The sequence below is a fragment of the Nesoenas mayeri genome (genome assembly GCF_963082525.1).
Source record: "Nesoenas mayeri genome assembly, chromosome: 3".
Classification (NCBI taxonomy): domain Eukaryota; kingdom Metazoa; phylum Chordata; class Aves; order Columbiformes; family Columbidae; genus Nesoenas; species Nesoenas mayeri.
Genome location: NC_137544.1, coordinates 117,092,020 through 117,105,891, shown reverse-complemented (window position 1 = coordinate 117,105,891; position 13,872 = coordinate 117,092,020). Strand labels below are relative to the sequence as shown.

The 13,872-nt window shown below is 40.2% G+C and overlaps 1 protein-coding gene across 1 annotated transcript in view; it reads left to right on the top strand.

Annotated features, from left to right (window-relative positions):
* Positions 1-13,872, top strand: part of PLCB1 (phospholipase C beta 1) — a gene marked incomplete at its 3' end in the record, with an annotated part of 356,829 nt that overhangs the window by 299,091 nt on the left and 43,866 nt on the right. Inside the window, exons 30-31 of the mRNA XM_080341590.1 lie at positions 600-657; positions 1,662-1,748. Coding sequence (XP_080197716.1) covers positions 600-657; positions 1,662-1,748 — 145 coding nt within the window. The remainder of the gene's footprint in view (positions 1-599; positions 658-1,661; positions 1,749-13,872) is intronic.

Here is a 13,872-nt window from a genome sequence, read left to right as displayed (position 1 = left end):
CAAATCGTTGTTTCATGTGTGTTTATCCCTTTGGGGGATCTCATCTTCAGCCTTTGACTTTACCTAACAACTATCTCCCAGAGTCTCTTCAAGTATTTCCTCCAAGTTCAGCTTTATGTGGTTTCCATTGCAAAGCTGGGGACCAAAGTCAAGTCTGGCCTGTTCTTTATGGGAGCTTTGCCATTGGTGCCAAGGTGTGAGCAGCAGTATCTGCTTGCTGACAGAAACTGTTTCTCTACTACATGATGTGCCACGATGTGGCAGTGTGCACCTATCGATGATCGTGCGCTCTCCCAGGCTGACACTGGGGCCGTATCAATACGGCTGTCGCCCTGAAGATGTGGCGGTACCCGCTGGGAAAAGCCTGTTGTGAAAGAGCAGGAGCTTTGTTGTGGTTTGTTGCGGGAGATCATGGGAAGTCTGAACCCTTCAAATAATAAAGACACAGCTCGTTACAAAAGGCACATTCAGGAAGTGGATAAAAGTTCAGTAGGTAGATGGATATATTTTAAACATTATCTTTTAAGGCGATGTGGGTGATTAAAATAGATTGGTGTGATCTTATTGATTACAGTAACTTGTTGATTGCTTCTCCCCAGAGAGAAGACCGAAATGATTCGATCATATATCCAGGAGGTGGTGCAGTACATTAAACGGGTATGTCAGGCCATGTGGTTATTTTTCAGTTTGGGGGTAGAATGTAAGCTTTCTGATTTATTCAACTGCAGATTCTAAGCTTCAGTATAAAGATTCTGCAAGTGTTCGTTTTTAACAGATGCCATGTAGACTTCACATTCCAGTTAAAGGAAAACTGGGATTTTAGACAGATCTTGATTAATTGTTAGTGTCTGGAGAATGGTAGGTAAGAGGGGGAGATTTTAATACAGTCATGATGTCATCTTTGAATGTCCTGTGTTTATTCATGGAAAATGCACCATTTTTTTTCAATTGGCTCCCTGTCTCATGAATGCAAAGACTGGGTAAGTAACTCTGAAAGTCACTGAACATTTAATTGCAGCTATAGGTGGTTTACACTGAGCCTAAAGTACGCACCACAGTGTTTTGATGTATGAAATCACTATGAAACATAGGCCACTACTGAATTTTCTCTTAATTTCATTGCAGACATAGTTCAGTTCAAAAGTTGGCCCATTTTTGCTCACAGAGACCTTGATTCAAGAAGCAACCTAAAGAATTAACAAATTAAGTATGTTTCATTGCTCTTGGAGTCAGACGCATGTCTGAGAGCTTTATTAAATGAGGCCCAAAATTTATCATCCTGTTCATTCAGGACTCTGGGATGCAAATCCTCCTCTTCTGAGAACAGGGTCCACCTCACACTGCTCATGCAATAAAAGCTAAAGCAAAATAATAAGATTTTTTTAAAATGCAATATGCTTTTAATCACATTAGAAGTCTACAGTAGGTCCTTTAAACATTTCTGATTCTAAATCCCATGTATGAAATCTAAGATACATTGTCCACATATAACAGTTGTGCTCAGGGATGCTTGTGACAATGGCATGTAGGTTCATATTAGAATTATATATAGTTTTGATGATAACATTTTAATTTTTATAGATGAAATATTTGTTGGGGAAGAGGTGGGAAAGTGAGGATCTGCAATCTCTGAACAAAGATTCTCTGTTCTTTTGTTACAGCTAGAAGATGCTCAGAGTAAAAGACAGGAGAAACTTGTAGAAAAACACAAGGAGATTCGTCAGCAAATACTGGATGAAAAGCCTAAGGTAACGAGTTTTTGAACAATGTTACACTGCTAAAAAATGTCTGCCAGGAAAGACAGTGTTCTTACAGCAGGTAGGATGTTTAAACATGTGAAAGTCCATTCATAGCATCATAGCCATTGTATCTAATATTCAGGATGAAAAAAGACCAAGTGGAGCACCACTTCAAGTCCAGATGAGATATAATGGAGTTTATTTTCTAGTACTCGTGCTGTTAAAAAGCTTTCGGTGTAAATGGTGCTTCTGACCAGCAGAGTGCGCCCTTCACTCTTTTGTGCTTTAGCAGTACAAAAACAAAACACAGTTTACATTGAAAAGGAAAAGAGATATCTCTTTAGCATGCTTGCTGCAGATATTTGTGATAATTGATGAGGATATATTTTTGTGGTAAACAATGAGTGTTTTCATAATATTAGTGCTTAATATTCAACATTGCTTGCTGGCTTTCCTCTCTTTGATTTTGTGCGCTGCATCTACACATAATTCAGTTTTCCATCCTAAAGATTGCGGGCTGACTCTTGCTCCTAGTGAAGCTGGTGGTAGTTTTGCCATTGACTTCAGTAGAGGAGGTTCAGAGTCCTCCACTTGTATACAATTTTCCTGTGGGAAGACCTGGGTAACAATATAATCAGACTTGTTTTCAGCAGAGTTCATATCCGAGAATGATTCTTCACAGCCCATTGTGTCATGTCTGCTTTCATTTTTTCTGCACTCGCTCAAATGTGTGTTACAGGCTTCACTTTTCATTCCTTGTCCGTGTCCACAGTCCTAATGTTTCCGTGCTTGTATTACAGCTTCAATTCTAGCATTGGGTGTCAGCTAATCAGTCTTGTCATGGCATTTCTGTGAAATATCCAGAGAATAAATGAGCCTGCGGTGTGAATAGCTGGAAGTTTACAATAGTTTGGGAAAACAAAAATGTTTGCATTTCTGATTTTCTACTCATCTTTTTGAAACCGTGTTTGTAAATAAGCTGGAAATTTTTGATGTCGTGGGCATCTGGGTGTAAAGACTGTACTTATGGTTTAGATTTGGTGTTGTAGGATCTGAGCTTCTCAGGCATGTGAACTAAAAAGACTGGAATTGAAATGCTGGAATTCTGTATTTCAAAGAATACTCTGTCCCAGCAGCTGCCCACGTGCCCAGCGTGGCAGGAACCACCCTCTCCTGAGAAAACCCTCTGCACTAATGTGCCTCATAAGGCCTGGCTGCATTTTAGGGTTTTTTTTCCCTTTCCCACATACTGAAATGGGCAGACTTGGCTGAATTTATGGTGGTATGTGCCTCTTGCTGGCATGGGAGGATTTAGACAAAACAGAATTACTCATTTTATTAAGTCTCTTTTTATGTTTTGCTTCATGTTCATATTTCATATCCATATTTGCTTCCTTAGTGACAGGCCATATGATATAAAATGAATCAAATGAATTCCCCACTGAGAAGAACCGATGTATTTTATGCAAACAGCAGCCTTTCTAGGGGCAGCTTTTTAACAGGCCAGTCTCTCATGCTTCAGTATTCCAACGCCCACTAAAATTTATGCTAGCTGTGTTAAAATGGTTTTCTGGCAGTATCAACTCAACCCCTAAACAAAGAATTTAATGTATCAAGAGGGAAGGAATTTTTAGTGTTTTTACCAATAGTTCTTTGGAGACAGATTTGCCATCATCAATCACTGTCATTAGGTATTTATTACTGATTCACAGCTCGTTGTGCTATGACTTTGTGCACCAAGCTCTGGCGTAGCCAGGAAGAATATAGTTTCACAAAGCGTTGCCAACAGGCTGCCACACCAGTGAGGCTTTTGGGTTTGGGGGTTTTGTTGGTTGGTTGGTTGGTTTGATTTGGGTTTTTTTAAGTATGAGTTTGCAGCTTTGTTTGTTGCAGTATGTGTGGGTCACCAGAGGAAAATTTCCTTTAGAGTGCTGACATTTTAGACAACAGCTTTTAGAAACTGCACAAGCTACATGCAAATGAGTTCTCTGTACTGGAAGAAGGCTTGCTTTTCATTTAAAATGTTATATATTGAGATAGAAGTACTTAACTCACAACTGATTTGCACCCTTAAACTCTGCCTCTCCCTTATAGATATAATTTCTTGTAAATGTTTGCATGTGAGACTGTTTTGCAGCTTCCATTTGCAGGGCTATTGTGTAACAAAAAGCTTTCTCACAAAAGAGTTGGGGAGTTCCTGAGCTGATACCGTTAGGCAAAAGATTGGAAATAGTTTGTCAGCTTCTTGTGGTCCTGCTGAGATCAGAATAGGTGCTGGCTTTAATGGGCCCAAAACGTGTAAGTATTGAGGATATCTTTATGGCAAACAAATCTATAATGCTCTAGAAGCTAGAAATCGAATATTATCATCAAATCTGTGTGTGTGCATATGGAAACAAGCCAACCACTCCCACAGACATGTCTGAAAAAGGAGACTGTCGCCTAATTAAGAAGTCCAATACTGACTATAGGTCAAAAACTCTCCATTTGAGTGAAAGCACAGTGGAAACAAAGTTCAAATGCTCTCCTGCCACTGGCTTTTTCCTAGCAGCATCATTTTTTTCTTTTCTTTCCTTTTTTTTCTTACCTTATCTACTGGCAGCTTTATTATCAGCAACAACTTGTATATCTTTTCTCCCTCATTCTAATTCTTTGTTCTCCCTCTCTTAGTCATTGATACGCGTTAAGCTTGTCCTGTCCTTATCTGCTTCCCCTTGGGCATCTCTTCTATGCCCTGGAGGCTGCTGTAAAAACACAGCTCTTTACACCACAGTCCTGAATTCTGTACATCAGAGCAGCGTGTGATTTTAGGTTCCCCACTCTAGCCTGTGTCTGGCTCTTGTTATCTAAGCACAGCCGAGTGCATTGAGGATGGACATGGTCATTGCATCTTAATTTCTCTGTCCTTGACAGCCTGTGCGTCAAATTAAACATGTGCACTTCCTTCTCCCCACCCTTCCCTCCAATTTCATTGTAATTACAAAAATCAATACACATGAGACATGACAAGGAATTAATTATTTTTTCTGAGAATCGCCTCGGTTACAGTAAATAGACCCAAGCTTCCTCTAATTGAAATCAATGAGACTTTTGTTATTCATGCTCATGGGTCAGAGTAACACTTAAATCTCAATGAAACAGCCAAGACTCCTGTGCTCTTGCAGTCAGCTCCTGCTCCCAGCCGAGTTAACTGGACTCCTTTGGCTTCAAGTGGACCTTATTCTTCCAGCCCCAGCTGTCAAGGAAGATGTAACTCATGTGGTTCTTCATTTCGTAGCCCGTGTTCATGTTTCTGCTCACAAATACTCTACTGTTCACAACCTCAGCTTGACCAAGGCCTTGCCAGATGGTGTGGCCTCCTGCAGAGAGGTGGAAGTTGGCATTTTTCAGGGTGAGGCTTTATCTGTGGGAAAAGGGGCGCCAAGAGATGAGCGAACTTTCCTCTAAGTTTTGCATCTCTCTAGTCTTTCACGTGAATGAAGAGAATACAGCCTTGAGGTATAAAATTCTTTTCTCCCTCAAAAAAGTAAAGTGAAACGATTTTTAAGATTATCAATCAGCTCTTGATAACGGAAAATAAAAGCATCTGATGCATTCTAACTTACAAAGAACACAGATCTATTATCTTGCAGTTGGACATGTGTTATTAATTGTACCGATGGGAGTCGACTCTTCAACATCCAGTCAATAATTAATCATAACTTAAAAAATTATAGGGACATAAAATGATACATATTCAAGTTACAGAACGAGTTAACAAGATGATGTTCATTTACGGCAGTCAGCCTCTCTTAACTCTAGTGTTGTGTTCCCATGCCATAGCGCTGGAAGGGACCTCCAAGGTCTCTCTTCTCTGAGCTCACTGTTTTTAGAGGCCATCACATCTCACATAAGCCTGTTAATGAAACAGCGCTGGACAATGGCTCCTTTCTTCTGAGTGCTATTTAAATAACAATCTTTGAAAACCCAGTGAATAGTTTCATAGATTTCTGACCGATGCCTTCTGATTTCTGAGAGTATCCGAAAATACATCGGTCTTTGTGAAGGTTACAGCTTGTCATGGGTGCTTCAGGTAAAACTTTGTGATCATTTTCATGCAGATAATATTGAGTTAAATGGAGCTGTTACTGACAATAGGGTCGGCAGAATCACTGCTCTAACTTTAGAAAGAAGTCAAATACAGCAAATGTATTTTACAGCACTGTTAAGCTTGGTTTCAGAGCTCAGAGCCACCCTATTAGCTCATCGGGAAGAGAGCAGCTCTTAGCAACTTTGATGACTATTCCAGTGTCCTTTCAGCTCGCTGCATAATTCACAATAACAATGCACTGTCCACCACAATTCCTTTTTTATCCTTTACACCCCTGTAGGAAGCCAAGCTGTGTTTTGGGCTAGCTGCACTTAATTCAAACCCGTCTAAATGCATTCCAGTTCAGCCGCAGGCGACTAGTCAAGAATTTCAGGGAAGGAGTTCGGAGAAAAGGGTTATTTTAGTTTACTGAGTTTCATGGGACTTTGCATTGCATGGGGGAAAGTTGCCCTCTTAAAGTAGTATTCAGACTCACTGCAAAATGATGTGAAAACAAAGAGTTGATAGCCACTGTAATATTTGAAAACTTCTCCTTTTATTTTCTCCCTGTTGAGGTAAAAAATATTTCTTCTTTTAGTTCATTCAATTTAAACATTTCTAAAGTTTAAAAAGAAATTTCTCTTGTATCTGTGGCTGCGAAACTAAAATGACTTATGGCAATATCTGCCAAAAATAACAGAGAATCAAGAGGATTGAAATAATTCACTGTTTGTTTCACCGCTCAGCTTTGGGTTTTGGTGCTTGTATATTTGTCAGACGGGAATAATAAAATGCTTCTCTACTTCATTAAATGGGCAACAGCATGGAGAGATGAATGGAAATTTCTTAGCCTCAGTGAACAACAAATATTTAAACCGAATATTTACAAATAAAAAATATTCTAGACTGAGATTTCCAAATCTTTCTGTGGCTTGATCTGGCGTCTTCCCACTTCTGGAGCAGGGCGTGCATTTCAATTGAAGGATGCAGTTTGGATGGACTGTTCACTCGAGGATCTTGGCACTTTGCTCAGCACCTCTCAGCATCAGGTCCTAAGTGACAATCAGCCTAATTATCTAATAATCTTTGAGTAGCTTAAGCCCTGATGTTTCTTTAAATGTTTGATTAGTGCAATTGCTAAGGAGTCCCTGGTTGCAGAGTATTTTTTCGGGAACTCTAGGTTGTCTCTTTTTTTCTGTTTCTCCCAATGGATAAACACTGCAGAATGCACTTTCAGCCTGTAAATTGAGTAGTAAGTAACTTCACTTCGCTTGTTAAAATGAAATAGACTGACCTTTATCCTATGCCAGTTTTATACCAATAAAACTGCCTTAAGCTCTGTGATGTGACTAACTCATCACTAGGCCTGAGATCAAAAGACTTCAGTCCAAATAACAGGATGCTCGAAAGATTATTTTCAATTAAGACCTTACTTGCTTGCTTGTTCAGATTTTTTCTTCACAAATTCACATTTTGAATGATTGTTTATTTTGCCAGCAAAATAAATATTACAGTGTGAGAAGTGGATATCGGGTCACAAAAGACAGATCTAACAATTCGAGGTGATATTTATTGTGTTAATTAAATACCTCCCAGTGTTGATGTTGCACATACACGTATGTCTTGGGAACACCAACTTTCAAATGAACAGCATCACATCTCCAGTGTGATAGGCAAAATGCTTTTAATGTTAATGAATTCTCATGTCATTTCCTTTAAATAAAGATGTCACAAACTCTTTTTGTAGGAAGAATGTAAACATAAGGAAATATTTTCATGAACAGGACATGAGGGAAAATACGAGAAATTTAGATTAGAGTTCATGGATAGAGGGTGATATTTTTCTCATATGGATCATTCTACTGGAAATCAGAGAATCTTGGGCTTGCTCTGGAGTTGCAAAAAGATGGAAAATAAATCATTTGAAAGGGCAAACTTATTTTGAGTTTGCGCTCGTGTAAATCAAAAGGACCATTATGAAGCTAGCAGAGTCGCTGGTGATTTAAACTGATCTGAGCGAAGGCAAGAGTATGGTCCATAATGGAGGTCGTGTGGCAGACATTTGATTTGTGAAGGTTAGTGAGATTTGCCTGGAGAACATGCTAGTGAAGGGGTTTTTTAAGAAAAGCAATTTCAGAATCCAGCTGCCATCTGGCTGGGGGGTAAGGCACAAATGGGAGAATTCTTACTGAAAGGAGAACACCCTTTTTATTTTTTCTAATATGCACAAATGCATCTCAGATAAGCACACGGCTCATGTCTCTGCCAACTATGGCGAATTATTTAATTAGCCTTCCTGATACCTATAGGGAAGATGAAATCCAAAATGGAGCTCAGATTGTCCTGTGTTCCCAGCCCAACACTGAGAGGGGTCCCCACCGCTCAGAAACTCCCACTTTGCTGGAGAGACAGCAAAGGAAAATCTATCTATACAAATTCAGAGGCAGCATCCCCCGGATTCCTCCTTCTCCTCCGCAGAAAGCACGGCTGCACCCAAAACAATCTGGTCTTAGGACAGTGCCTGTTTGAGAGACATCTTTCAGCTTTTGGAGACACATCCAGCTTTGCATCAACAGCCACAGCAGCACAGGGCAATGTATGGCATCCATACTGCTCCTCCAGGGCAAGCCACGTGCCTTTACCACCCTCGTGGGCTTCTGTAATATCATGGAGGTGTTGGATGGGAGAGCAGATTAGCCCAACTGGGTATGAATAATAAGCTATAAATGTGTCATTATGCAGATAAAAATGTGCATGTCCTCGATTCATAACAGGCTGCTGCAATGATCATCCATCAAAAGGACAGAACAGGCCGTGTTTCCTTGCAGTTGTTTCAGAGCACAGTCACCGTGTGCAAACAAACCCACTCGTTAAAAGCAAGAAAATTACTTGGAGTTGTATAGTAACAGATTTTACGGCGGGGCACTGTTACTCTAATTCTCTTACATGGTTAATTTGAGTTAGAAAGCAATTCAATTAAGGGGAAGAAAATGAAGTTATAAATTGCCATAAAAATGATCAGCTGTGTAATAAACATCAAAACGTAAAAATTATCCTTTCGCCATTTGTAACATAAATTACTGAAGTAGACCGAACTTCTGATTTTAGTGTTTATGAATAGTTAATCCTTCCCAAAACAAGCGAACTTCCTATGCAGAGAATAGTGTGGCGTGTTTTACCATAGACCGAAGAGAAAACTGGGAAAAGGATGTGAAAAATGAATATAGAGCTTCTTTCTGCAAGGTCAAGTTCAGGATGATGACATGGTAGAGAGAGGACATTGTCTTTGCAGAAGATGCTCATCTGTGTGCCGCAGGTGGGTAAGGATGACGAGAATACGTCCACCTGGAGTGAATAGGGTAACGTTAAAAGGTCCCTTATCTGTACTCTGTAGCCTCTCAAAGCGCTTTCATCTGCACTGTCCAGTTCTCTGCTCAAGTGCACAACATCTGCTCAGGTTAAAGCAAAGTGCCAGGTGTCACTCGGTGACCCGCACCCCTGTGACCCAGCCCTGCGCTTGCTTTGATTCAGCATTTATTGCTTCCTGCAGCCAAAACTTCCCAAAGTGCAGACAAGTGGCCAGCAAGGTAGCAAGTGCCTGTGGAAAAAAGAGCACAAAGCTAACTGGGCTGTTAACAGTATTATCTCCGAAGAAAAATACAACTGAAAATGATGTGGAAAAGTTGAAGAGGCCACGGACAGCAAACGATTTGCGTCAGGATGTTTAATTTGGGCTGTGCAATATTTAAACCTGCTGAGGGAAGTCCCTGCTAGGAAAACAATTGTGATTCTGCAAAGGCAAGTGCTCTGCATGCTAAATCCAAGTGAGTGACACATCACCGACAAGCTGGTGACTCCCTCGCCTTTTCATGAGCTAGACTAGTGCGCTATAAAAATACATTATAAAATATAAGCTAAATTGTGCATAGTGTGTGTTCATATATATAGTATATATAAAATGCATGGTTGCACACATACATTTCAAGTACAGTGCTTTATCTAGCATCTTATACATGTGTTCATCGCTCTCAGTCAGATTGAGCTAGAATTGCTACAAAGACAGAACCACATGCTCCTATACAACAGCAGCAATGGATTTGTTAATTATCAGAGCTTCAGCGCAACGTGACGAATGACAAGAGATTCAGTTTGACGCAGCTAATGGAAAAATGTCAGAAGAAATATTAGTGCTCAGTATGTAAACTCATTAGAGAGATGTTTTAAAATGCATGAAATGGGGAAAGAAATGTGTTCCTTAATGAACAGAGAAGTCGCTGGTCCTACGAAGATTGTATAATAGAAGATGAACAGCTTTGTATATGCAGGTTGTTTGTTAAGATAGTGGTTGTGTCTTTATGTAGAATCAGTCTGCAAAGCAGAGCCATTAGTGAAAATAATACATGTTAGGGATGCAGGTTGCTTTTATTCGTACACTCATAACAAGATGAGCACTGACTTCATCTTATTTACAGTGAGACACTTCAGGACAATAAAAATACTAGCAGAAAGGGTAACAGAAATAATTTATGTGAGAGTTTCAAAAGTATACCTGGATTAAAAAGTACATTTAGCTTCACGAAGAAAATCCTAATTCTGGTGGTATGGGGGGTTATTTCTTTTTAGAAACAACAAAATAAATTCTGCAAGAAGAAAACATTGTCATTTTGAGATGCGATATCTTTCCTAGCAGTTCAAGAGCACTAAGCTTGGTAGGGGAAGAAACGGTGTCTATCCAGAACGGAAAGTGCCCTCCCATCTGTGGTGAGGGGGAAACCAGCATCTCGGCCGCATTTCAGCAGATGCTTCCCCTGCTTACATGGGTGCAGCTTTCCAGGGTCCAGCAGCCCTCCGGAGAGCAGAATGGCTTGGGGAAGGAGATTCCCTGGAAGGATGACTTTTCATTACATTTCTCCTGTGACTCATTTCCAACAAATCAGCATTTTCTGACAGTAGTTGCGCATAATTGCAGTAGTTGCATAATACAGTAGTTGTGGGTGATGGTAGTTCATAGATTTGACTGTAGTGACTCAGTAATTATTCAGCTGTTGCTTAGAAGGAGGTTCTTGCCAAGAGATTGTGGAGTGTGACTAAGCACATAAACTACAGCTATGTACCTGTAAACTATCTCTTTAATGGAGTCCTGGGGATTTGTAAGCTTTGTGTAGACTAAGTAGATCTGTCTAATCCAGATATAGAGCCTGGCTCAAGGATGGTCAAGGCAAAGTTTTAAACTCTTGTAATACTGACTTTTCCAAGTGAATGGTGGGTCAAGAGATCATTTGTAGGAAAATGTCATGATGGTGGTGGAAGTTCACAATATTTACTTGTTTTTCTCCTCCCTAAAAAACTTAAAGAAAAATCAGTGGTTTTGTTCATCTGATAGAAAATTTTCCTTTTCAAACCTACCGAGTATGAGGCAGGAAATCTCAGTCTTGGTTCATTTTGTCCACTTTGCAGCTCTCCAGGTTGGCTTCTAGTTTATAGAAATGAATGAAGACTTAGTTTACTAAATAGAGAAGGGTTATCAGGCATACTATACCCTACTCATAATGGTAGGAAGTGTTTTCTCACTCTGTGTTTGGTTTGGTTTTTTTTTTCCTTATTTTTTCTTTATTTCTTGACTTTGACACTTTGTCAGTTTTATTCTTTCTCCTACTCGGCCTTCTCCATCGTGCAGTGAGATTCTTTTCATAGTATTGTCATTTCTTTCTCATACTCTTTCCTTAGAGTTTCTTCCTGTACTCTTTCCTCCCTCTTCCTCTTTGCCATCACTTGCTGCTATGAAATCGCAAGGAGTATGTACAAGTACTTGTAGGAATAGTGTTTCTTTCAGATTAAAAGACATGTTTGAAGAAGTGTGAAGGGAAGAGATGTTAAAGAGCTGATGTGACATGGGCTGCGTGTCTGTGAACTTGACTGTGTATGTGGAACACGTTCCAAAGTCTTTTATCAGGTGAAAGATATGATACACAAGTTCTAAAGATGTATGAAAAAAACAATCATTTGTATCACCCTAAAACTGGTGTAATAGGAAGAGTAATATTTAAAGTGAAAGCAATGAAAAGAGTTTCCACTGGAACTAGAAGACAACTGAAAAGAAATGTGATATTGGTCTTAAAGAATTTAGATTCAAGACTGAGAACTAGCGAAGACTTCAGGGAGAAAATGGGAAATATAGATGAAAGGATCTTTACTGAAGATTCTTGGCTCATCCTCAATTATTACAATTTTCATCTTGTATCCAGTCCGACACAGCGAAAAGTGCAATGGAATCACATCTATCCAAGGGGCAGTCTTGAGTTCTGTACTCACAAGTCTGTGAGCTGTAAGCCCTGTGGGCTTTATTCTGACAACCAGCTTAATGATTCCAAGTTTATGGAACAGCGTGCGAGCCATATGCTGCTGCAACTTGTGTGTGCTGCTGCCGATGGCAACCGCTGGACTTCCACTGAAGGCGGTCTGCTGGTATAGTAACCATCGGGTGGTGAGGAAATGGGCAATTACAGCCTTGCTTTGGAGATCAAGGCCAAGGACTGATAGTGGATTAGACATGGATTGCTTAGCACTTGTGGTAATTGCTGTCCCTGGGGTGGAGATGAGTGGCAGGTTCTGTGTAAGGAGAGGGGCTGCTGGAGCAGGAGAGGATTGATGGCACCGGGAGCTGGGCAGCGCTGCGCTCAGTGCACTGTACGTGTCAAGCTAATAAGAGAAACTACCCATAATTTGTCAGTTCTTCTGGTTTCTCTGTTGTGTTCAGCTCGCTTTGTCAAGTTTTGCATGCATCGTTTGACATTTCAAATGCTGGAGCAAATGTAAAGGAAACTGTTAGTTAACTACAAATGTATTTCTAGAGTCTAAGAACAGGTACATTCTATTTGGCTCTGTGGCCCAGCAGTGTGGAAATAGATTTTTCTGGTAAATAACGTAGTCCCTCCCCTCCAGAACACGCGTCCAATACATCTAGAAGTTGAATTTGCAAAATAGTGTCATGCATGCCCATATCATTTCCCTCACTCTCCCTCTTCCTCTCCTTAAATACTCTGGTTGCAGAGGAACAGCACTAACTCCAGAGACACCGAGCTCCCTAATCTGAATTACCCCATGGCAGAGGGATTGGGCTGTTTTCCCACTGCACAGAAGAGGATCAGGTCTGGTTAGGTAGAGCACAGGTTGAATATCCTGAACACAGAATTACTGATAAAGGGCTTGTAGCGTGGACATCCCTCCTTTCCTTGGCAACAGCCCACAGACCGTCACCATTGCTGGGCTTTGGTTTGAAAGAGCCAGACAGACACAAAGTTTTGAGGTTAAGAACTGAATGTTGTTGAATACAAAATGAGAACATTTTGAGCTTGTCTTTTCAGGATGAATAAATCCTTCCCTATATGTTTGGGTTTTTTTTCCTCTTTGGGTCCTGATCAGCTATTCACAGTCTTATTCATTGTTCAGTTTCCAGTAATATTCTACATTTCCTTTGATTTCTTTCCATCCTTTCTTAATGCAAAGGTGACTGCTGACAAGCAATTATACACCAGTTTTAGTGAAACAAACGCCCTTGATTTATAAATCAAGGGAGCCTATGAAACCTTGCCTAGCAACAGAAACAGACCTCAATTAAGATGAGATAAAACCAGGAAAGCTAATTTCTTTGATACGGGAATATTAACCACTCTCTTTTTGCAAAACGTGCCCTGCAAATATGTATCACAGAACAAACAAAATGCTTATAGTAATGTACAGATATCCTATAGCAGAATACAACAGTAATATTTTATAATGCATCTGATAGGAGTTGCACTGAGATTCGCATCTTCAAAGACCTGGGAACACAGAGACATTAATATAACTGTAGGTAGCCTACATATAATTTAAACCTATATAAATTCCTCCTGAGTGATGTTTTGGTTGAAGCAAATTGTGTTTCAGCCCCTGAGGTACCGAAAGGGCCCCTGGGTTTGTGATCTGAGATTGTGATTCCTGATCTGCTACAGGAGATTAATAAATGAAGGTTTGCTCGTGAGCCAGGCTCTTACCTGTAGCCTCACTAACCCCCTCCCAGCCTGT